The sequence below is a fragment of the Pieris brassicae genome, chromosome 2, assembly GCF_905147105.1.
Source record: "Pieris brassicae chromosome 2, ilPieBrab1.1, whole genome shotgun sequence".
Lineage (NCBI taxonomy): Eukaryota > Metazoa > Arthropoda > Insecta > Lepidoptera > Pieridae > Pieris > Pieris brassicae.
In genome coordinates this window covers 17,563,005-17,588,057 of record NC_059666.1, presented here as the reverse complement: position 1 = coordinate 17,588,057, position 25,053 = coordinate 17,563,005, and the positions used below count along the sequence as shown (strand labels likewise).

The window sequence follows — 25,053 nt, the reverse complement described above, 5'->3', positions numbered from 1 at the left end:
GTAAACTAATCAATGAAGAATTATTACGAATTACTATCGTGGAAATGATTTTTTAAAAGTTTCTGGGATTTGATGTGTTGGATTATTAATACTATTGTAATATTGTATTATTCACAACAAACATCAACGAATTAAACACAATGGCGACTTTTGATTCCAAATACGACGTAAGTATATATTTTTTACATTTGGTTTCATGATTTATTTTGAAACTTCTAAAAATATTATGTACTTTGTTATCTACATATAATGCATTTATACTTTATAAAATTTATGTTTTCGTAATTAGTAGAGAAGGATTTTTAAGGTATATTTACATAAATGCGACCCTTTTTTTCTTCTTACACACCTACCAAAGTTATTTACATCTTAATATTTTCAGATGTATCCTGCTGGTGATGTAGGAGTTATAGAAGGTGAAATGAACATTCCAGGTCAGGGTGTACCTTCTGGTGATACAATGGAGTTTAATACTCTAGATGAACCTATTAAAGAAACATTTGTGAGTTTCCTTGGGTGTATATATGTATATATTTAGAATATATCAGAATTTATCAAAGATGTTATAAAATTATATTTAAAAGATCTATTATATGACTTAACATATGTATTTTGATGCTTATTTCAGCTAAGAGACTTAAGAGCTGTGGGTAATAAATTCTACCATGTACTAATACCCAGAGAGAAAACAAGTTTATTGAAAGAATGTAAGTAGAACTTTATGCTATATACAGTAGAACCCGTTTAAGACGATCAAGTTTAATACAATTTCTCGCCGAATACACCAGTCTCTGCAACTTGAGACATATTTTCATACATTACTTAACGCTTAATAAGATTCACCATCCTGTTTAATACACCCAAGCTGATAGGTCTAAACGAGTGCTCTCATGTGAGCCCCCAGAAAGGCATACGTATTTAATATAATTCATAAATGTATAATTTAATACCTATATTAAATTTAAAAATTTAAAATTAGAACATAATACAAAATATAAGAGTATGTTTTATTTTTCCTATCCCGTATAATATGCTTTCTCTCGTAAGACATGTTTTTGGTAGAGTCCCTGAGAAATTTTCTTAAGCGGGTTTTACTGTATATGATTATATTCATTGGGTTAAATAAAAATCAACTTTAAATAATAATTGCTATCATACAAAATTAAGTTGTCTTCAATAATATTATGCTTTAATCCAATAATAATCTTGTTTTCCTAAAATTTCAGGGGATCTATGGGGTCCATTATTACTTTGTACATTCATGGCAACTATTCTGCAGGGCTCGTCAGAACCCACAAGTAAAACAGGTGACGGAGGCCCTGAATTTGCAGAAGTCTTTGTACTGGTGTGGATAGGTGCCGCTATTGTGACCTTTAATTCTAAGCTACTTGGAGGAAATATGTAAGTTGTCAAACTTAAATATAAATTTAATATATTTAACACACTGCTTGGATTGTGTTTAGGTAAAAAGTAAAGTCTTAAAATAATAATTGATGACTTGATAAATATCCCTAAATTCATATTTTTTTTTTTGCATTTTCAGGTCGTTTTTCCAATCAGTATGCGTGTTGGGATATTGTCTTTTCCCCATTGCATTAGCTCTAGTCATCTGCCGAGTGATATTGTTCAGTACACAAAATACATTTTTATTCTTCCTACGATTTGTCATATCTATGGTTGGATTCATATGGGCAACATTTGGTAAGTTTTATTAATTAGTTAAGGTAAAGGTATTTGTGTTTTTTTTAAAACAGTTTTCATAATTATAGTATTATCAGAAATCTGATAGGAATAATCAATCACTAATTATAAGAACAACTAGAAACAAATATTCTAACACATTAGTAATATTTCTTATTGGAAGTGGTTTTAAATATATCTCTCTCCTTGCCAACTCAATTTTGGATAACCATGGTGACCTCCACCATCGACCATTTTGCGGTATGATACATCAATGCCGAAAATTATATAGGATATTCAGAAGTCGAGCGGGCCTGATTCTGCTGCGGTCTTAAGGCGCTAGGGGCGTTTAGACCGGAGCCAAGTCAGTAAGTTTCGGTACCTGTACTCGCTCGGCATAGTCCCTAAGTGCTAAAAAACCTTCCAATACATCCGATTCCTAAAAATGGCGATCGCTCTTATCCGTCCAACTATCGCCCAACAGCTATAACCTCCTTGTTCTCCAAAATAATGGAAACCATTATTAGTAAGTTTGGACATAGCGAAACCCTTCGATCGGGTGTGGCACAGAGCACTGCTCTCGAAGCTTCCAGCTCAAGGGCTACCCGAGAAATTATGCACTGGGATTTATAGCTTTGTCGCTGATCGGAGCATCAAGGTTATCATCGACGGAGCATGCTCCGACCTTAAACCCGTCAATGCTGGTGTCCCACAAGGCTGTGTCCTATCCCCGACCCTGTTTATTCTGCATATCTGCATATTCTGCATAGCTGTTACAACTTAGCAAAATTCATTGATATGTTCAGCGGATATGCGGACGACAGAACTCTCTGGCCGGGCAGTTGTCGATGAGTACCGGAACAAACTTGTGTCTGATGTCGAAATTCTTCTACGTGGAGTCTCGTACTGGGTTAAACTAAATCTATACGACACTCTGCTTAAAGCCTCAGCTAGCATCGGAATACTCGGCGTTGACAAATCGAATGACGTTCAATTTCGTGATCATTTGGAAGGGAATGGAAGGCCAAATTGGCCTCCAAAAAGCTTGTGCTCAGTAAGACGACTATCAAGCGCAAATTCGGCCCCACATGGAGTAATGTTCTCACCGCTGTGTGGGAGCTCCCCAGTACCAGCTACCTCCGCTGGACCGTATTCAACGAAAAGCGTTTCGAATCGTCAACGACCAGTCACGTTCCGTGCGGCTTGATCCCTTGGCGTTACGTAGAGATGTGGGGTCTCTGCATCTTCTACCGCATTTACCACGGATAGTGTTCAGAGTAGTTGTTCGGTCTAATCCCTGCTGCTGAGTTTCATTATCGGAAGTCACGGCGGAATACAATACAAAATACCCATTCTTGAAAGGCCGGCAACGTACGTGCGAGCCTTCTGGCAATGTGAGTGTCCATGGGCGGCGGTATAACTTAACATCAGGTGAGCCTCCTACCCGTTTGCCTCCTTTTACATAAAAAAACATAGTGTGGCATGGTACAGATACTTGTTCCACTGATTTGACTATTCAATGTAGAGTTTCTTGTTGTGTTGATACTTTAGCATTGCGTTGTTCTTTGCATATATTATAGAATCCTGTCCTTCTTCTTCTTGTCCAATCTTCTTTACTGCCTACTTCTTTTTTGTTTTGTTGTCTCATTAACCATTATGAGCTAGCTGGTTCATTCAGCTTTGACCATTTCTTATGTTCTCTGACCAGACCACTTCCATTTTAACCATTATATAGTTTTTGTTACAACCCTTAAGTTAAACCAAACGTCTAGGCGAAATGCATAATTTCTTGCATTCCACTAAAAAGCGGTTTATTATGAAGATTGTGCCGCACTCCACTCCATTTTGACACTACAGCCAATGTATTGTCAAAGCATTACGACTTTGCGAGAGTGTATAACTGCTTTAAAAACTTCCTTGTGTTGTCATTGATTGTTTAATTTGGGTCAAAATTTCCCATTCAACAACTCATATTTTTTAATACAATTATTCGTGTATGTTTTCAACTAAGCCATGAAAACAGAGTAAGCTATTAGGGCAATAGCACACTGCGGTCTAGAACCGCGGCCAAAACAGCAGCTAAATTCGTTAGTGCCGATATAAAGCACTTCAAAATGGACGTTGATAACAGTGCCTCTTCTTTACCTCTCAAGTAAGAAGCGAAAAAAACAAAAGGAAAAATATTTTAAATTTGCGACCAACCACGGGCCGCACATGCGACTTGTCGATCTCGTTGGATAATAATGTATCTATCTCGCTGGGTGCTAGTGTGTGTGTGCTAGCCCTTTATATCTTTAAAGAGCTTTGAGAGAGGTATTTTAAAAAGAGTTCATTTGTTTTTCAGCTGCAACAAAATTCCTTGGTGATAGCCAGCCTGAAGGTAAAAAAGGTCTAGCAGTTTACCCCATTTGCTTGTTCTACTTCATACTATCGTGGCTAGTCGTTTCTCACACCGCTTAGGAGCACAATTGTGATAAAGACTTGTAGGGTAATTTGTGAATATTTATGTAATGTAAGTTATTAATATATGAATTTATGACACAAATACAGTGTAATGTTTTAATAAGTATTAAGGTTAGCGAAGGGACTAATTTTGAACTAAATAGAAAGCTGCGTTCAGGCCTGTTTGGCGTATTGATACCATGAAGTTACTGTATCTATATACATTTTATTAAACCTAGTTGTCTTACAAATAACATCGTTAAACGGACACAACTTTAATTTTTTTTTAATATTGTTACTATATTATATCATCCTAGGGGGTATATCATCCTCATATTTTGAAAATTCTGTCTCATACCGAAGGTCTTTTTGACTGGTCAGTTTTTTGTTCGTGTCGCACCAGGTGGCGCTATAAAATCATTTTGTTTTATATAAAGAGATTTTTTTATTAATTTCCTGTTTCCAATTGCAAAACCTCAAATCGGTTATTAAGCCTGGTTGTACAGAATTAAATGTAGCAGAAATTAGATTAAGTTGTTTCGTGGCATACGTTTAAGTTAGGACGATTGTATGACTAAGTTTGTCTTTTTATACTCACCACATTCTTTAACACATTCCATTCTGGATTTACAGTATTTTTTAAATCTAATTTATTTATATTATGTACTTAAAATTTCTTCGGAATTTATGAAATATCATGTTTTCAACAACATTTTTGTACATATTTATTAATAAAAAACATATTTTTATCCATATTGAATTTTATTTCTAACATAGAAAACATAAATTGTATCTAAAAATACATAAGTTATGGAAAGAACATTTAGAACTCCTAGTCTTCATAATAGGACTAGCATATTCACTCCCACATACACACAAACAGCCATTTTTGAGAGTATTGAATTACTTAAATAATCTTTAAAAATTGTGCTTACAACACAACTATATACCCCTAAATACGCAATTTCACGATAAATACTTACAATTGAAATACGTAATTTATTTCAGATTTTTGTATAGGAACTATTTTGTTTTAATATTTGTAGTACATTGTATGCGAAAAAAAATTGTATATTCCGTTTGAGAAATTTTAAATGTATCAAAATTGGCATTCACCTTATATAAAGTTATCAAAAGTTAAAAGCTCCGAAAAGTTATTACTTGTACCAGATAATTGGTGTAGAGTTTGGATGTTGTATACAACGTTATAGTTAAATGTGCGAGTTTTATTTTTTATTTTGATTTTTTAATACATAATGTCATCAAAAATGTTTATACAATCAACGTACACTTATGAAATGTTTTCACACGATCATATAAAATTTGCGGTTAAAATTAACTAATTTTAAATAAATAAATTGAAAACTCATATAAAAGTATCTAAATATAAATTACAAATGAAATTTAAAAAATGATTTTAACAATTATCACATTCTCATCAGAATTAATTTTAGTTAAAGAATTCATACATTAAAAAAGACCACAGATAATTTAATGCAACAGAAAAGATGTACCCGAGATATATGCCCTAATCATATTGGCAATTAGTGATTTAACTGGATTCAGACCCACTTGAATTAGATTTATCAGAGATCTTATCTGGGGTGCGTGGTGGAGTATGTCTTGGCGACCGAGCAGGAAGTTGGTACGAAACATGCATCTGAAGTGTATCGCGAGCTAATCTGGCACTTTTATATGTGAGAGAGTTTGCCCTGGGCTTACGTCTGGAGAAATGTCGTTCAACCCATTTGAGCATTGCCAGTACCGAGTCTGGGGATGACAAACGACGTTCTGCGGACGTCTTTATTATGTTCGACGATGCTATACGGAATGTTGCGGCCATACCTTTAAGTGCCTGGAAAATGATTAATAATTACTTGTAGAATGGCGTAAAGATCGAAATAATATATGTACATATTAAAAATAATCTAACTCACCAGCATTGCGTCTTCATCTGTGTCGTCATCACCAGCGTAAATAATACGAATCCTCTCACTCCAATCAAGACCAAATGCAGTTCTCAGGATGTAAATGGATGCGCGACCTATAAAATTATTTATATTATTGGTGTCGCTTAGTAATATAATAGTTTATATTCAAATAATAGAAAAAACTGAATAGTTACAAGGATCTATATTTCACTATTATTACCTTTATTCCACTGTACAGGCGGCCTCGCCTCAATAGCGCAGTGCGCGGGAGCAGGTGTAAAGCCAGCAGAGGTGATAAGTCTCCGAGCAGTTTCTGCGAGAGCGGCACGTTTAGCCACAGGCGTCTCTCGGAAATGGAAGGTTAGCAGAGCACCTTTGTTCTCCACCCAGGCACCGTCTTTACATACCTTTTATAAATTTAAAATATGTAATTAAAATCCGGCTTGAAGGACCAATTATTTCGAGACTAGCCTGCTTGTCTACAGATTACTTGGGCGTTTTGAAATGAATAAATCTTTCTTAGTCTTTTGCTTCCAAAGGTGTCCAAGCCAGTAGGAATATCACAAAATACTGCCAAGGTATAAGGAGACCCTATAATATCTAGGGATTTAATCTCAAACTGCAGATAGGTGACAATTATGATTCTGGTTTATTTCTATAAAACCAACAATAATAAACCAAGGTCTTTACCCTCGAGCGTAGTAGTCATAACATACCTGTTCTTGCAAAGCTTTGAGTAGGTCGACGACCTTATCTTGTAACTCCATTGGCATTGGGTGCACGAACTTGCTGCCATCGGGGTGTAATATCTCCAGACCATGGCTACCAGCATACGTTATACCTTCTATTCCAACCTTTAAAAAAAATGGTTTTTGTAATTCTAGTTTACAATTGAAGCGAAGTAAGATCTCTGTTTTAAATACGGAGGGAGATTCTCAGTACGAAAACTTATTGACGAACATTTACGTACATGATCTATACAAACTTAATACAACGCAATATCGAGCCGTGACCTGTTTCTAGCTGTATGAGAATAACCAATACTGCTTAATTAATAATAATAATATTAGCCTGACCGTATTCGACAATATAAATATTTTAACTGTCCGATATGCAGGTCAAAGTTTCAAGATAACGTCTTGTTATTGCGAACTGAGGTCATATAAACTGCGGATTTAATGAATGAAATAAAATTAAATAAAGGAAATTTTATACATAGTGTGCGATAATGTATAGAAAAACTTAGCACGTTTCTCAGTGACTTATTATTTAGACTTATTATTTTCACTGACCCCTTCATATAGCCATTTACTCGCTTATCACCATTGGTGACATATATCTGTTACAGCACTAATCATTTACATAGATATGCAAAAATATATGTTTGTAGCCATATCTCCTAGGCATAATCCGATATCATAACAAGGTTAATGTTAACGGGCTAAAGGGGACAAAGGTACAAAGTACAGACCTACATTCTGGGTCACAAAAATGGTGATAAATTTTACGACTTTTTTATCAACAGATTTTGTTTTGTTTTTTTCTTGTGCACTAACAATGCAGGGATACATCAGAAATTTTTCCTTCTCCAGTAAGTGCCTTATATAACGTTGTAATGCTCATTATTTGTGTAACATAAAATCAAAAACTGTTTGTTGTCTTTGAATATTATGTCTATTTTCGGTAATAAACATATTACCGTACACCACAACGATCATAACACGAAATATATACTATACACGATATATAGAAATGTTTACTTAAGTTTTCCTTAAGCGGAGAGAAAATATAAATTAGTAATACCAAGTGTATAACTATTTGACTGATAAAGTTGCGGGTCACACCTATTATCGGGCTATTATCAAAATTTGAAACAATCTTAATTATGTAATTTTAGTTTTAATTTATACAGAAATGTTACGTATTGATAATTTGTTTGAATCTCTGTTTGAAAACAATCTGTCAAATTATAAAAAGATACTGGTTTTCTCTACTTATTTTATATTAATCCATGAAATATGTATTCGATCTTGTGCTTCAGCTTCATCCCTGGGGTCGTAGTTTCGATCCCTAACACTTGATCGCACAGTGAAACATCTTGAGAAAACCGGTTTGCCTTAGACCACAAAAGTCGACGGTGTATCAGGCACAGAAGATTGATCAACGGCGTTGTAGAAATGATCATGGAACAGATACAGAAATCTGAGGCCCAGATCTAAATGGTTGTAGAGCCATTGGTAACGGCTTGTTACACTGTGGTGACTCTTAATTAGCATTTTAATCGTTCTTAGAAGTAGTTTATTTATACTAGTTTCTGAAACTTCGTAGAAATTGTTAAACTTAGATTTTGAAAATGCAAAGATATGCTGTTTTTTGTATATTCAGAAGGACATATGTCTGGAATTACTCAAGCCTGTACTTACCATTTCCTTTACATTATTGACGTTTCTGCCTGATATAATGGCGATGTAGACATCCGACATATTTGACAGCCGTTGCAGGGTATGCTTAGTTTCCAATGGGAGAGTGGCCAGATCAGGATGTGGCGCTATAGGAGCTAACGTACCATCGTAATCCAATAAAAGAGCCAACTTTTGGGTGTAACCAATGTATCTGAAAAAACATACCTTTTTAATGTTTTTTTAATCAAACATGACGTATAAAAAGGATTTAAAATTGCGATAATGATATATGAAATTATGCACTGACATTCCAAATTCAAAAATTTCTTATTAATTACTGACGACGACAAAGTCAATTGTCGATTTTAGTTACGAGTTTGTAAAATTGTTGCAGAATTAATGTTTTTGTATATTAAGTATTCTATAATCATATAAGAATTGAATGTTCTGTACCACTAAAGCCGAAGATTTTGTTTGCTTGATGACGAAAGCCTCAGGAACTAATTCGAATTAAAATTTCTTTGTTTTGGTTAGTTCATTGAAAAAGATTTTTACACACCTAGTAAATAAATCTCCTTACTTTGAGAGATACTCGTCGAAGTCATCAATTGTGACGGGTTGCATGGAGGTAGCTCCAATATCATCTGCCTCCTCCTCAAGCGAGTCCATGGCTTTGAGGAAACTCTTCATCCAACTATCCACATCATTCATTTGTTCCCTTCGGCGCAGGTGGTTCATACGGACTGTTCTTTCGTCTTCGGGCATTATTAACGCTCTGGAAATTTAAGTTATTATTAAATATTACGAAATAATTATAAGGGTAAGGGACCATTGTATTAAGGATGTTTGATGATTGCTTCAATTAATTTTTATTAAACACGAGTGCCCTTTAAAACCGACGCGACATATTTGAGAAATCTTTAAATCGCGTCAAATGCTATACTAAACGTGATTGATTAAAAGTGTAATCTCTCACCTGTGAATAACTTCTGCTGCATCATCCAACTCGTAAGGGTTACATATTAGAGCTTCGTGCATCATTTCTCCTGCACCAGCAAAAGGAGAAACTATCAGAACACCAGGAGGCGTATTAATTTGACACGCCACGAACTCCTTCGCTACTAGGTTCATTCCATCTCGTAGTGGTGTGACCAAAGCAACAGCTGCGTCGCGGTAGAAAGCAGCCAGCTCGTCTTGCCCCACGCAGCCGTATATATACCTAAACGCCATTTTGTAGTTTTATTCCATTGTTATTGATAGGCAACGACTGATGGACTTTAAATAAATAAAAAATGTATTTGTCCCATTCCATGCATATCCTAAGGTCTTGATTTTTATATAATTTTATTGGTAACAACGTTAGTACATAACGTACGGTTTGGCGGGCCGTTGTTAGTATTCCTCATTACTACATCTTTAAATATACAAAATATATTTGGCTATATAATAAATCAATCACGACTAATCGACACGATTAATCTATGCAAATTTCTTTTTCAAATAAGTCTTAATTTTATTTAAAACTTTTTTGTTTATCTCACCTAATTGGCGACCAGTTCGGCGTCGTGAACCTTCCGTTAATCCTGCCAACCAACTGATCCATCTCCTCCTTCAAATCCTGATACTCCTTAACATCTGTTCTCGATGGCACCGAAATTTGAAGCAGCACAACTTTTTCTATATGCTCTGGATGTTTTAGCAGTAGCCTCTCAAACGCTTTGAGCCTATGAACTAAACCTTTGGTGTAGTCCAATCTATCCACACCGAGAATGACTTTCTGGCTTGTTGACAGCACTGGTTTAGCGTTCTGAGCCAGCGTGACGAACCTGTCGAATGGGACACCGATTGGGAGTGGTCTAACACAAATTGTACGACCTCCCAATTCAACGAGCAGGTTCTTACGGTCAACACGACAACCTAGATTTCTTTGGCAACAATCGATGAAGTTCAGGCAATAGTCCGTAATGTGGAATCCAACCATGTCGCATCCTAAAAAAAACGGTATTTTGGTAATTATATGCAACATATAGGCACTTGCATGCATATATAATCACTATTACGAATATAACAAATAATGGACCGGAATTATATGCAATTTATATAAATGTTCTGTCGTAAACATTGTTAATATAGGTATTTTATCAATTTCTAGCATCTGCTTTGAAAGTGGACTAGGTATGTGTTTATAACGCTTTAAAAATAAAATAGTAAACATAATGTTCAAACTATATGTTTGACTTACGGGGCTTGAACTCTGGAAGTAATGACCGAATTTACATAATGTTAGATTGACCTTCAAAATTACACAACTTCACATTTTCTTACCAAGTATTCCTTGTAGCACTTCATCGGACCATGGGAACAGCCTGAAGATGTCCCACGGCGGGAATGGAATGTGAAGGAAGAATGCCAGTTTGCATCTCAACTCGTCCTCTTCAGCGCGCTAATAAAACATAATAAATGGATATATTTGAGTGTTAATAAGGGCATAATAAATTAATGCATAATACTAAACATTAATGAGCAGTGTTGGCCTAGTGGCTTTAGCGTGCGACTCTCATCCCTAAAGTTCGATCCCTGGTTGTGCGCATTTAACATTCGCTCGAACGGTGAAGGAAAGTATCGTGAGGAAACCGGCTTCTCTTAGACCCAAAAAGTCAACGGCGTGCGTCAGGCACAGAAGGCTGATTACCTACTTGCCTATTTAGATTAACAAATGATCATGAAACAGATACATAAATCTGAGGCACAGACTTAAAAAGGTTGTAGCGCCGTTGATTTATTTTTTACTAAACATTAATATGTAGGTGTATTGTATTGTAAATAAGTCGAAGCGATCAAATATGTATTTTTTTAAATCATCTTTGTCTTCTATTAAGCTTCGTTTTCTAAATATCTTATTAGTATTTCAGAGTTAAAATTAAATTCTATAAATTATATTTGTTCGATATTAAGAATTCCTATTTGTTAATAGTAACGACAATTTTATACAGCTGATTTTACGATAAGTTAATTGTTCCCATAGCAATTTCCTGTAGATTCAAAGAATAATTATAAGACACTTTTGTCTCATTAAATGGCTGGGAAGGCCGTGAGATGACTGTGTTAGCATAAGAGATATAATTATCCTAAATTCTTACCTGTCTAATCCAGTTAGCAGCCAGCATAAGTTGGTAATCATGTACCCAGACGATGGGCGGTGAAGTATTCTTCTGTTTGGTTTCCTTCAGTAGCTTTAAGGCGTGTACGGTTTTTTCTGCGAACTCCTCATTGATCTTGATATAAGCTCGCCAGTGGTCAGCAATGAAGGTGGCTCGATCCGGCATAGAGTGAAACAGAGGCCAGAAAGTTCCATTGCAACATCCATTGTAGTAGCTGTCGAAAAGCTTTGGTTCTGCATGTATGGCTACAATCTGTAATAACATTACGGATTTAGATTTTGTCTGGATTTCTTTTGATAACATAAAATTTTCTTTTATTTCTATAGTTTCCATAAAAATAGACACTTCCCTAGCAATTACTAATAAAAAGGTAAATACGAATAGCCATTTTCCAGGACCACTTTGTCGACAGAGTTAGCGACGGAAACTGGAGCGTTAAGAAAGAACGCATCCATCCCAATCTGCTGACCTATAGTGACAAATACGGTGACAGCCGTGGAGGGCGCGTATTAGGCACAGTAGGCGCGTAGGGCTCCGGAACATATAATGATCCGACAAACCCAGAGGAGGTTCGACAGAGACTTGGTAGTGCTCTGAGTGTGAGGTCAACAGAAGGTCCAACAAAGATCGTTTGATCTTGATGATGATGACCATCCACATCAGGCATTTGCGTAATTGTGGGAACCATATGTGTCAGGCCATATGCCACGACAAAGTCATGAAAAGATCTACCCGCGTTATTGGTGGTAACAGAGCCGAGCAAGTCGGGATTTCGAGCAGTTTCGGCATTTCCGCTACATACCGGCACGCGTAGAATCGCGGAACCTATACAAGCACGCATAGAATCGCTGATGGTCATCGTAGTCTACGCGCAGCCCGAGGTTAGATAGGTCCGTTCCTTCAAGCGTCCCGAGGTGACAAACCAGATATCCTCCCTGATGTACACGCAAATTGCCGCCTGCGGCACAATGGTTAGGAGAGGTTGGAAGTATCAACTGGGGAGGATATCTAAGTCTCAGTAAAGAAGAATAAGGCTGGCTTAAATAATGCATACATACAATTTAGATACATCTTATATGTCCTTCACTTTAATTGCATCGTCGGTATTCTTGTTTACTGGCGACGCAATAGGTATTTTCGTTTAGTATCCGCTAACTACTTCACTGCTAACGAGTAATGACTAACGGCTAAGAATACGACGTATTATTTGTTAAAACAGCTAAAACAATATTATCGTAAAAGCTGTTGTAATTATCAATAGAAATGTATTATAGGAAACAAATAATTTAGTCTTTTCGTCAGAGGCAAGCGGCCAGTCACATTTCTATGTTTCATTATATATTTTTTAATATTAAAGTTGGTTACTATTATATTTAATATTCTATTCAGGTTGTTTAATGCTTAATTATATTTGCATAAATATATATTTTATATAATATAGCTTATTTCTCTAGGAAATAAGTCGCCGCATTCACTTATCAAGAAACAAAACAATACCGATGTTATGACAGCAATAAAATAGGCAATTAAAATGTATAACTCCTTATGAACCCAACTTCAAGTGACAATATACCTAATACAGACACCGGCAAACATCTTGAACAAATGGCCTTGTCTGCGCAGAAGCGATTTTTAGGTATCACTGCGATGGTGGCGGCGGGAGAGTGACGTGTCGATCGCGTGATTGGTAAATCAGATGACGTTTGTGTCCCGCACAGTGTACGATGCGCAAACTTTCCCCCACTCCCTTGTTTAATGCTCAAGAAGTTTGCCGGTATGTGTACTAGCTGCCGTTCGCAGGTACGCCGGCATGGACATCGTGTATGGCAAATTTTATTGCAAGCTCTATCAGGATTTCTCGTTATATTTTATTGTACACTTATTTACCCATACAGAAATCTTTAATTTTTCGTTTTTTTTTCTCGGCTGTAGAAAAACATTAGTCACTTAGCGCTTTTTATTCAGTTTCAATTTGGATACTTATTTCGCTCATAATAATTTTTAAATGTCCGGGGTTATAGGTATTATATAGCCGTGAATACGAATTGATTTGAAGTTCGAAGAGAGGTTTATGGGGATAAACGTGGTTTAGTTTGTTCCAGGGTTTCGGTGGCATATTTTACCTTAAATTAATTGGGACATAACTGTAATAATAAGAAAAATTGGTATCTTTTTGTAGCTATGACGTACTACAATCGTGACCACGCACGCTGAAAAGCACGCGAAAATTATGTGAATAATTATAATTTTTTAATAATAATACATAGCTTTAATCCGTTCAAAAAGTTTTTTTCTTAATTATTCCTAATTATACAAAAATATTACCGCTATCTAATTCTAAGTATAGTACGTAACGTAACGTAAGTAATTGTAAATATACAACACACAAAAACACGGATTATAATAATAACATATCATTATAATACGTTCTAATTCTCATATAACTCTTTAAGGCTTTTGTAAATAGAGGACATAGCATTTGTATGGAAATTAACAGGTGTGTACGGTGTTTAATAAGCCTAATCAAATACCTTTATCAGATAAGGCTAATGGAGTAAGTAATTCCTGTGTGTACTTTCGACTTAGCCGAAGTCATAAATTTCATATGTCCCACGAAAAATACCAACTCCTTGGTAATATTTACTTTAACCATATCACTATGTTCTAAAGATAACTTCGTAACAGAAATGCTATTTAATAAAAACACGAATTAGTTATATTATGTTGTGCTTGATATTTGTTTTATGGGGTTGGTCCCTACTAATGTGTAGTATACGTAATTGTTTTAAAATAAATTTGGTAATTTTGTCCATACGTAATTATTATTATAGATTCGTTATACATAATGATGTGAACTCAACATTAGATACGAGACTACAAGGCGGCTTGGACGCAGATTTACAGCAGGGATCTTCTTTACCAAAATTGGGCCAGTGCGTGTAGCCCGAAGATGAAGTTTTCGGGCGAAATAATAATTGACCCGGATACAGAAGGTCAGATCTACTTGCGTATGTAATATACAGATAATAAATGATATCTATATTAGAATAAATATTGCATAGCATTTCAAAACATACCTTACTAGAGCGTAGACCAGCCGTAGGCGTCTTATCGTTGGGGTCAGATTCTGGAATGCTCTCACTGGGGTTATCCAAGTGGATGCCGGGCCATCCCACCCAAATACCATTGCCGCGTATAACCACCGGCGCGACCGCGGTAACCAGTCCACCAGCACTGGAAATAATGATCAAAACTGCATTAGACAATTCATATTATTAGTGACATCGACATCGAATCAAGATCTGGAGGCTGAGATTGTAAAAAAAACTTGTGCGTTTTGTTTCTTTGTCAAATGAAAATACAATTATAAATAATGTGCATACATATGAAAACTCCAAAAACTTTCTGTTTCATCAATAAAACAGTTGTTAGATTTGTTTTATCGATAGGGTGTGGTTTAAGACGTAGGTTGTTGGGGACGACTTCTGTTTATTATTATATAATAAAGTAAATACTTTATGTAAATCTTGTAGGGAGATTGGAATAGGAGTATTTTTGCACTAGACATATTGTAAATAAGTAAATGTTTAAATATAACTTATAGGTAAAAGTTATTAGCTTTCAGCTAACCGATAGCTTGTTTAGTAAACAACACATTCACACATTTTCGATTAGATACAGTTATAAAATGCAGAATAATTCTCTTGAAAAGCAAATTTATTAGCTGGTTAGTACCTAAAATCTGGGTAACATTTTAAATTATCCATGTTGTTGTTATCAAATTCCGAATTCCGAAAAACAAAATCAAACTTCTGTTTAGTAATCATTTTTGAAAACTGTGGCTAAAGGTTATTAGTATCTAAGAATCGAAAAGTTACATGCCCTATTTTGTACCGACGCGGAATAATATATATATAATTTTCTACAGACTTTGAAGAATATCTAAAAGGATTCCAATAAATCCTTTAATTACCTGGCTTTCCGCTCTAATACACCGGTCTTCTCATTCCTCTTCAAAACAAAAGGTAATCTGTTTGAAACAACAATCATGCTCGCTTTACTGTTGCACGCAGATCGACTGACACTGTTTAATTCACTCATGTTGATTTTTGAATGTTCCGAAACACGACCAATCACAGAGAGACTCTCACGCATGCGCAACAAAATACCGGGAAATTCAAATTGATTTACTCTTCTGTTTACACTTTACTGTTTAATTATGTCATTGCAAGTAGTCTACTCAGTAAAATGGCCTTTTGTTTGCTTGTATGAGATAAACATCGTCGACTGAGATCGAAGACGAACTATTATAGTTGTATGCGTCGATCACCTTTATAAGTTTGCGCGCGTCTCAGTCATTTGATGTTCTTACTTGCGTCTGACGGTGTCGAAGGTCCATTGGAGCTTCGCAAAGAGGTTATCACTCCAGTGACCTGTCCGAGGCGAGGGTTGGCTCTTTCTGCGATTTTTCTATATTAATTCTTTAAATTATTTATGATTGTAACAAGCCCCGATGTATCTCTGACGTTATTCCTGAGAATTAATAATATTGTTTTGATAACAATAAGTTATGTTTGTTTCTCAGATGCCATGCCTACTTAGTAAGTGCAAAGTGTAATTCGTAAATCATTGTCATTTCATAAATCAAAATGTTTACCGTAAATATATTTAAATGTGTTTATTAAATAATGCCGTATAGTAAATGTTGATTTTCCAAATTTGACTCATGGTTTTGGTGCCTTTCAATCCAACGTTTTAGTTTTCTCGTATTTAATGTCAAATCAGCGTAGTCCACTAAGCTTACAATTACCATTATTTTACAGGCAAAGGGACAAAAGGCCAAGAGACTTACCTGATGTTAAGTGGTATCGCCGCTTATGGATACTCATATTGCCAGGAGGCTCGGCCTTTTAAGAATTGGTATACTCCTTTGCTGCAGGACCAGTCTATTAAAATTTCTTGTGAGCACCTGGAATCTATGTGATTTTGGCCTAATTGTTATATTCGATGTATTCTGTGTATTAAAAGAATTAATTCTTTTTTTAAAGACCTTATAAGCATCTTACCCAAAATATTATTGCATACATATAACCGGGAGAATTGTAAATCTGGTTTTAACCAGCGACATACTTTCGTCGTTACTTATTTATGGGAATATTTATTTGCCGTATTTTGTAGTTGTAGTATCTTTAAGATCTATATAGTGGAAAGATGCAGTTTTGGATATTTTACAATAATTTTCACGTACCTTAAGGGAGACATGCATGCGTATCGAGCGTGGATCGGCCATGGTGCGCATGCGACACTGTCGTGTTTATTGTCCTCGAGTAATAAACGTGTTTAATTCAACATCCTTCTGTACTTCATGCGTCTATTATGATTCATATCGATATGGCTACTACTTTTGAGTGTACATATTTTAAAATCTCTTTCTGATATTGTTTTGATATCAATAAAAAATTCAGAATACAGGTTTAAAGAATTATGATTTTAACAATAGTTTACTAATTTTACTTACTTTAACAATTTTAAATAGCTGAGTTCTGTGGTTCCAGCCGCATTAATAGCACGATGTTCTATAACCTGAAGTTCTCCGTAAATAGACTATAAGCAAAAAGTTACGCATACGGTCTCGGATCGCGGACTTTTTTATATTGATATCTTCTATAAAACTGTAGTACATCAGTTTGCTCTTTTTTATAATAGCTTTCGCAGCGTCCGCGATTTAGAAATTTTTATTGGTTCTTTTTGAAATGGAACCTTTTTTAAATATTCTATAGCTTATGTTCACCAGAAACGTAGGGTTCTAATGGTAAAACAATCAGTCTTGTAGTTTTCGAGCCTTTGCGAATGTATATAAAACTTAATTACACCAGATATTTGTTCTAGTTAAAAATGTGTTCTAGTTAAATATGTGTGTTATTTGTCCGGGACGATTAAAGGTTCTATATGACGTCTATTTTACTCGGCTTGTTTACCTTACACCTTTAAGTTTTAATCTGTATGAATATTTCATGCCGATGGTTTTGTTATTCGCACATGGCTTGGTGTTTGTGATCGGTTTGTTTACATGTTGTGCTGCAACCTTGGAACCTGTTATCAGCATAATAAGCAGCTCATACCTAATTAGATGTCGTTATATTATTACGTTTAACATTCATTACTTCATTTTGAGTCATTGGCTATAATTTTTTTATTAGCAATACCAATACACTTGAGACAAAATCACTTTTCAACAGGCGTGACTCACTAACACAAATCGAACTTGTATGAAATTGGTCAAGTGATAAACGTGAGATAATGTCAATTCCATACAAATTGTCCATAAACCATTGTCTATGGTAGGATGTTGTTAAGAACACTAAAACATATCAAGGTACGTAGCATTCATATGTGAATACAATCAAAAGAAAGAAAAGAAACAAACATGTCCATACTAAAACGGTTACAGGTAAAAATCGTCTTTCGACACTTTGTTACCAACGTATCCTGAGTTTTTTGGACATGTAACATGCAGAGATTCAGTATGTTTAGGAAAACTCATCGAGACTAGTAGAGTGTAGGGCACCAGACCTCAAGGCCGATCCCTTAATCGCGGGACCGATCAAGCAAACGCCATTTACAGGTCTTACCATCACCCAGGCTCAGAGGCTTGCCGAAGACAGGGGAGAGACTAGGCTCTCCGCTTAGATATGTATAGAAGTACCGCGACTAAATCTCTCTCATTTCCAGACTCGGGGGCTGTCATCAAAATCCACGACTTAATTTGAAGTGAGAGTGAGAGCAATCCATGTGGTATGAAATTATTTCAGAATTAGTACTATTGTTATTTTCTTATATAGCCAAGTTCACATTCCAAGGATCGTTATGTTATATGTTCATAAGTGTACATTGTGTTACCTAAATGAAAAAAAGTTGTACGGCGCCACTAACATGATCTTCAGAAATGAAGAATGTGACTGAAGAAGAAGCTGACTAACTAGTAATCCAGGCGACAGCGATAGCGACCTGATTGTATGCTATTCGCTGCATTTCTCCGAACATATCCCAACCTTGAGATGGCGCGAAAAAGAAACTCGACGTAGGTGGCACTATTTATTTTTACTTATGTAACTTGAAGCATTCGAATTTTCCTTAACAACCGATACGAATTTAACGGAATTGTGTCAGATTTAGAGTACACAAGTTCAACTATATCGCTTATCTTCTGCAATTACAAATTATTGTTTAAGGAAAATGGGTGAAAAATAGCTGCTAGCACTTTGAGGAAGAGTTGACCTGTGTGTGTGGGTATTCCCTTGAGATTATGCTGGTTTTTAGAAAGAAAATAGTTTATGAAGTTCCCGGGGCTTATCATTGTTTTTTTTAGCAGACAAGTAAGTGTTCAAACTTCTCTCTTTTATAAACAAGCAAGTGTCAACTTAGTACTTGATAATATTTTAAAAACGTTTTCTGTTTAATGACTATAGAACCAATAGTAACTGTTATTTCTTATTCTCACAGAATTAACTGGCTTTAAAAATTCAAATGTAACATTCATAATTTCAAACGCCAAAACGCTTCTCTAGACAAGGTGGTGTCGCACCAGTCCCTATATCGTACCATGTATGTTACCACGTAAAAAACGTCAAGTTTTTTACATGTTACTTATCATTATACATATTGTATACAAGATAACCTCCTTTTGTTTTTATTAAACCGCTTAAACAGCTTCAGCAATTTCGGTTATTTTTTTGTATGATTATAAGAACAATTATATGGCAGAAGTTTGAATTATGTCATTATATCCGAATAGTTTGTTAAAGCTTAGCAAATAATAAGAAATTGAAAGTTTAAAATTATAAGATAGAAAACTAAACAATTTATGATATGTAAATTATCTTCTGATTGTTAATTAAAACAAAATATATTTCTAGAAACAATCAAAAGTGGGCTAGCGTTATGAATATGTACAATAAATATAGGCTCGTGAGTCCCAACGTGACTGATATATCATACTCACATAAAATAATGTTGCAATAATAATATTTACTCTGTAATAGTCACCTAAATCGTTTATTTTTTTCGACACGCAGAATTGCTTTTTATAAGCCATGTATGTTACAGAATATATATTTAGAAAATTTTATTAAAAAGCTTAACTAATAATGCAAGATCAAGGCTATCAACATGCTGTCAGAAACCTAAAAATATTTTCAAAAAACCACATCCTTCGTGATATTAAAAGGGTTTTATCAGTCACATATTTTTTAGGATATTGACTGAAATATCTCACGAAAATCTGAAGTAAATTCCATGATTTATTAACCTATATCGATGAATGAGACGGGTTTTATCATGATTGTGTAAATGGTCTATGAAGATCCAATTAGGTTAATAAATATCGCCGGGAAAATCTAGAAATATAAAAGCAAAATGTGTGTAAATATCGAATACCTAGGTAACACTGAAAATGTTTAGAAAATGAAGGAGGGCTTAATGTAGAAAGTTTCCACCTATATATTACCTTATAAGATATGGTATTAGTACCAAGCGTATGGAGAGTTTTAAAAATTGCATTTGGCTCCATACCTACTTTGTGTAATGCAATCACAGCGATTCGGCTCTCTTTATCACCACACCCCATATTAATATCGCAAAATATTGTACAATGTATTGGCGCCAAAATGAGAAAACCCAATGACCAATGATATAAAAATGACAGATTCTAAATTCGAATGTAATATTTCGTTATTTTCAATTGTAACAGTATTTATGGCCAGACAAAGTAAATATTATAAGAAATTATAAGTCAAAATTTCAGTAGTAACCCCCTTCACAGGTATAGGCGTCGTCCAAGATAAGAAATATTGGTATTAAATACTTTTTACTGCAGTAATAATAATCGTTACAACAATTTTATTTTCATGACGAACTACATACGTTATTATTTTTTTTTCGTCACTCTAGGTGGCCATATCACGTTCGTCATTCATGATAATAAATAATATGAGGCTGATAAACTATCGAAAATTGGAGAAACGCGTGCCTGGTCAAGGAGAGGGTAAGGATTTAGATAATAATCCGGTATTATATAAATATTTCGTTACTACAGCTCCCGTCAATTAAATTGTCGAGAGTTCCAGATGTCAAGTCTTTTAAGTTTTATTTACAAGTATGTATCTTTAATAGTAGGTACGTTCTCATTGTTGCGGGCATAGACACAATAGCAATAAAATAATATAAACATTTTCACTTTTAAGAATGTTTATTAAATCTTTTACTATTTGAGTGTTTTCCCTAATATGTATTGAAAATGTAGTTGATTAATAAAACTGTTAAATCACGACGTTATCTGCGCACCATTATTGCGGGCCATATACGAGAGAAATTTAAAAAAAAACCTTATCACAACCAGTAAACGTATGAAAAATAACAAACACTTTTTTTAAACTAATCGAATGTTATATATATGTAAAACGAGCTGAATACATATAGTCATTTCAGCGAAAACACAACTCCAAACAGACAGAAATATAGACAGACATGATAACATCAGTTTTGCCTTCACGAGGTAACCTCGGAGAGGCTATCGTCCACTTGCGTAAGTAATTATTATATTTTAATATTATTTATTAATCTGTTTACAACTTCCAATATCACTATATGATTTCGTTTGTTTTCAAATATTATATCGAGAGAAAACAAAAGACAAAATAATAATAAAATATTAGTTACCTTAACGGGCCTTTAATATTAAGCCTATACCTATAAATAGGAGAAACTCTTAAGCTGAGTTCTGAACTTGAGTTCTAAAGGGGGTTACTACCCAACGTTACAACGTGTAATGTAGCATGTTACACAGCGAGCAATCGTGCAGTCAGTACGTCGTGTTACGGGGCCCCAGCGCACTCAAAGCGAGCAACGAGCGCCTCGATGCTCGCTTTGCGTGCTCCACCTGGCTGTCGGTTATTCGGCGAATCCTTTGACTGTTACGCGGTTCAGTCAGTACGAGTCGCACGTCGCGAGTGATCACCCTAATTGCTTTTCTATAATTTGGGTCTTGCTTAAGTACTTTTGGACCAATTAAATTCAACAGTTCTTTAAAAACGAACAGAGACATGCGTACAAAGTTTTTATACTGTGCAGTAATCATTTGGTTTTTTCAATATTGCAACCAATGACAAACCACCACATACGCCTCTGTTTTTAAACAAGTTTGATGTCCAGTAACGTTTTCTTCTTAATTTGAATGAAACAATAATTAGGTAGGATGAAAGATATCAACACATCCTCGCTGCCGGCCATCTTGTGAAAACTGGCGGCGAAAGCGGAGCACAGAGTTTTGACGAGCATGTTACGCCAATTTTAGAACTCGATGCGTAACACGCCCGATGCGAATGTTACATTACATGTGTTGTTGTGCTACAATGTTTCGCTGTGTTCTAAAATCGGCGTATCCTGCTCGTTTGAACTCTCCATATTCGGCACCCACTCTCAGGCAAGATATCCGACAGCGAGGTTGTATTAAGATCCTAGATCCCGATTCTACTAAACTAAGAATCGGTAGTCTGTAAAGTCGGTTTACTGACAGTAAGTCGGTGACAACGTCATAAGAAAATACTGATAGAATGGTTGCATTTTTCAAAGGAAATATTTGGTTGATAGATATTTTGTATGGAGAAGCAGGTAAATGGAAATCAAAATTACAGATGTCGAACGCTGCCAAACGCGGAGGCTGATTGTGCCGCTTTGTCGCGTGTTCCGCGCTCTCACTTGAACTTCAAGCCTTAAACGGAACGCCTCAGAGCGAGGTAACGCCGCATGAGTCATGTTTTTTCGTACGTGCAGCCGGCTCCATCGAATTATAAGACGTTGTCACGTCAAAACTAACTTTTTCTTTGTCCCACACCATTTTGTTCGCTTGTGGTGGTGACAACTTTTTACAGCGTACTGACAGAACCACGTAACACTCAAAAGATTTGCCAAAAAACCGACAGCCGGGTGGAGCACTCAGACCGACAAACGAGCCGCTGGTTTCCCCGTAACACTACCTACGGGCTGCACGAATGCTCGCTGTGTATCATGTTACATTACACCTCGTAACATTGGTCAGTACCCAGCTTTAAAAAGTGATTTAACTATTTGGTTTTCCTCTGCTGATTCCAATTCCAGTTTCGGACAAAAGTGTGTGTGAAAATCATGAATACATTATGTTAGGTTAGATTAGTAGACTAGGGTATTACGACTAATAAGGAGTGGCTTTGATAGAATCCTACTTGAAATCTACGAAACAAGACGCACCATAAGAACATAGAAACTAATGCATTCTTTCTAATGTTTGAATACTATAACTTAACCAACAGAGTTACTAAAGTACTTGCGTTTATAAAAACGTATAAATTACATTATTCGTTATGTAATTTGACTTTTCAATATGTGATTTATTATCATTATTCAGAGAATTCTCGCACGTTCAATGTGGAATGTCAATCTAATTTGATTCTAATGACCTATTAACAGTAATTATTGATTGATAAATATTGTTTTGAGTTACGTAGACCGATTGACGCAAAGAGACACGAATACAAAATGTGGTTCGTTGCATGATCGGACATTGTGATTCAGTTGCAATATCTTTTAATTAGGATTAAATAGTTCATATTTGTACCACGCTTTTTTGCATGTATACTCATTAGAATTTAACTATAAGTTTATATGAAGTATGATACTATAAATATGTTTTTAGAAATAAATTTGGAGTAAAAACCTAAATTATGTTTAAGACTATTTTCTAGAGTATATCGAGAACACAAAAGAGTTTTCGTGGTATGCGAGGCGGCCTGCACCGTTAAAATCCTGGGTACATACCGACGCACCCTGGCATACGCTGGTGAAATGAGTCAGGAACTTGCTTATTCAAGGTTCGGCTACAGAGATTCGAGATTCGGTGCCGGGGTCCGCGGATGGACTTAATGTGGCAAATATAGTGCAAATAAGTATGGGATGTCAGCACCAAGAGATCTAAGGTAACAGACGGAGTACGGGTAGAATCAAATGTTCGAGGTGTTGGGATTATCTCAAAGCTATCGGGCAGGCTCACCACGATAATTAAGGGCTTGAAGTTGTCTTCGAAGTGAAGTTTTGAGAGGAAGGGAGAAATGAATACGACAGAGCAATATTAAAATCTGATTTATTGTTCAAAGGCAACATCTTAAATACTATTCACACATACATGGTATTATTTAAGTGAGCTGTTGGTGTATTGCGCACCTTCAGCTATTACATTTTGGAACACACGTGAGTCGTGTCAGCAGTTGGTCAACAAATGAAATCTGGACAAGCTTGATGAATGACTTAATTGCACAAAAAAAACTAAGGTACCAGACAGGGTAGTCTATATGAACCTATAATTAAGAATTATTAATTATATGTATAAATCGTCTGATAACTCCAAAATTAAAAAAAAAGTTAATCAAATAAGCCTATTATATGGTTAAGTATTAAAAAAATTGTCTATTTTTGGGCTGTAAAAGCAAAGAGATTTTGTTCTTTAAAAGAGTAGATGATCTTGTGCTGTGGAGGTCAAATGCACAGGCGCTAATTAAATATTTAATTTGTCGCCTGGTAGATAGTACTAATGATCCCAGATCTAGTGCTTGCCTCGTTCAACGATTAAATATCGTAAAATAGCGAAGAAATGCTACAACATAAAATTTACATTTGTTATCCATATAACCATTTTTAATTATTATTATATGAAGCTTGAGATTCTAAATAATTAATTAATTGTTTAGTAAACTAATGGTGATTTCTGAATATTTTAAGGATACTTTTACTGGCTAACATTAAAAATTTAGAATTAGAGATTTGGAATTAGGACTATATAAAATACATGTTCTAGTTCATGTCAAATTTAGCAATCTGCATGGTAATTTGGTTCCGTTTTACTCAAATATCAATGTTTTTATTTTCAAAAAATGCTTATGCTCGTTTATATTTAGGATTTATCATCGAAGTATAAGTTTTTATGCATTATTAAAATTAAATAAAATGGTTTATATATATGTTAGATAACAATAACAAATATTTACCAACTAGACAGACTACAATAAGTACTATGTCTTTTAATTTAATTCGTGTCCATAAACGCAACGATTGCCATACAATTGTGAAAGGCGAATAAAATTACTCACATAAGATCGTGAGAGTATAATTAGAAGACATTACCTTTTTATCTAACTTAAGGATACTTTATCAACAAAATCGTGCAATCTAATTCTAATTCGTAAAAATTGTAGAACAAATTTTATTGTATTGTAAATATGTCGATATATTCTTAAAACTAAATCTATTGAAACTTTTATAATTGAAGCATACCGAATACATTTGTCAACATGTGTTTAGGATATTATGGACAGATCAGTCAATATGATAAAACAGCGCGTACCTATTTAG

At 35.1% G+C, this 25,053-nt stretch overlaps 2 protein-coding genes and 1 long non-coding RNA gene across 3 annotated transcripts; 2 read left to right on the top strand and 1 right to left on the bottom strand.

Moving 5' to 3' along the window:
- Positions 1–5: 5 nt before the first annotated feature.
- LOC123720422 (protein YIPF6) lies at positions 6–4,838 on the top strand. The gene is made up of 6 exons (XM_045677021.1): positions 6–167; positions 383–502; positions 629–707; positions 1,227–1,401; positions 1,544–1,701; positions 4,025–4,838. Exons 1-6 carry the CDS (start codon positions 141–143, stop codon positions 4,138–4,140), a joined length of 675 nt encoding a protein of 224 aa, XP_045532977.1. The 5' UTR covers positions 6–140; the 3' UTR covers positions 4,141–4,838.
- Positions 4,839–4,856: 18 nt separating this feature from the next.
- LOC123720421 (alpha,alpha-trehalose-phosphate synthase [UDP-forming]) lies at positions 4,857–15,924 on the bottom strand. Its single transcript, XM_045677020.1, has 12 exons — positions 15,590–15,924; positions 14,694–14,850; positions 11,596–11,868; positions 10,781–10,898; positions 9,997–10,444; positions 9,432–9,674; positions 9,036–9,230; positions 8,477–8,666; positions 6,770–6,907; positions 6,274–6,460; positions 6,060–6,166; positions 4,857–5,977 (listed from the first exon to the last, which is right to left on the bottom strand). The coding sequence occupies exons 1-12, from the start codon at positions 15,769–15,771 to the stop codon at positions 5,675–5,677; spliced, it is 2,541 nt and encodes an 846-aa protein (XP_045532976.1). The 5' UTR covers positions 15,772–15,924; the 3' UTR covers positions 4,857–5,674.
- Positions 15,925–16,084: 160 nt separating this feature from the next.
- Positions 16,085–19,192, top strand: LOC123720424. Its single transcript, XR_006756060.1, has 3 exons — positions 16,085–16,217; positions 16,440–18,697; positions 18,849–19,192. It is a non-coding gene; the product is annotated as an uncharacterized LOC123720424 (long non-coding RNA).
- The last annotated feature ends 5,861 nt before the right edge of the window (positions 19,193–25,053 follow it).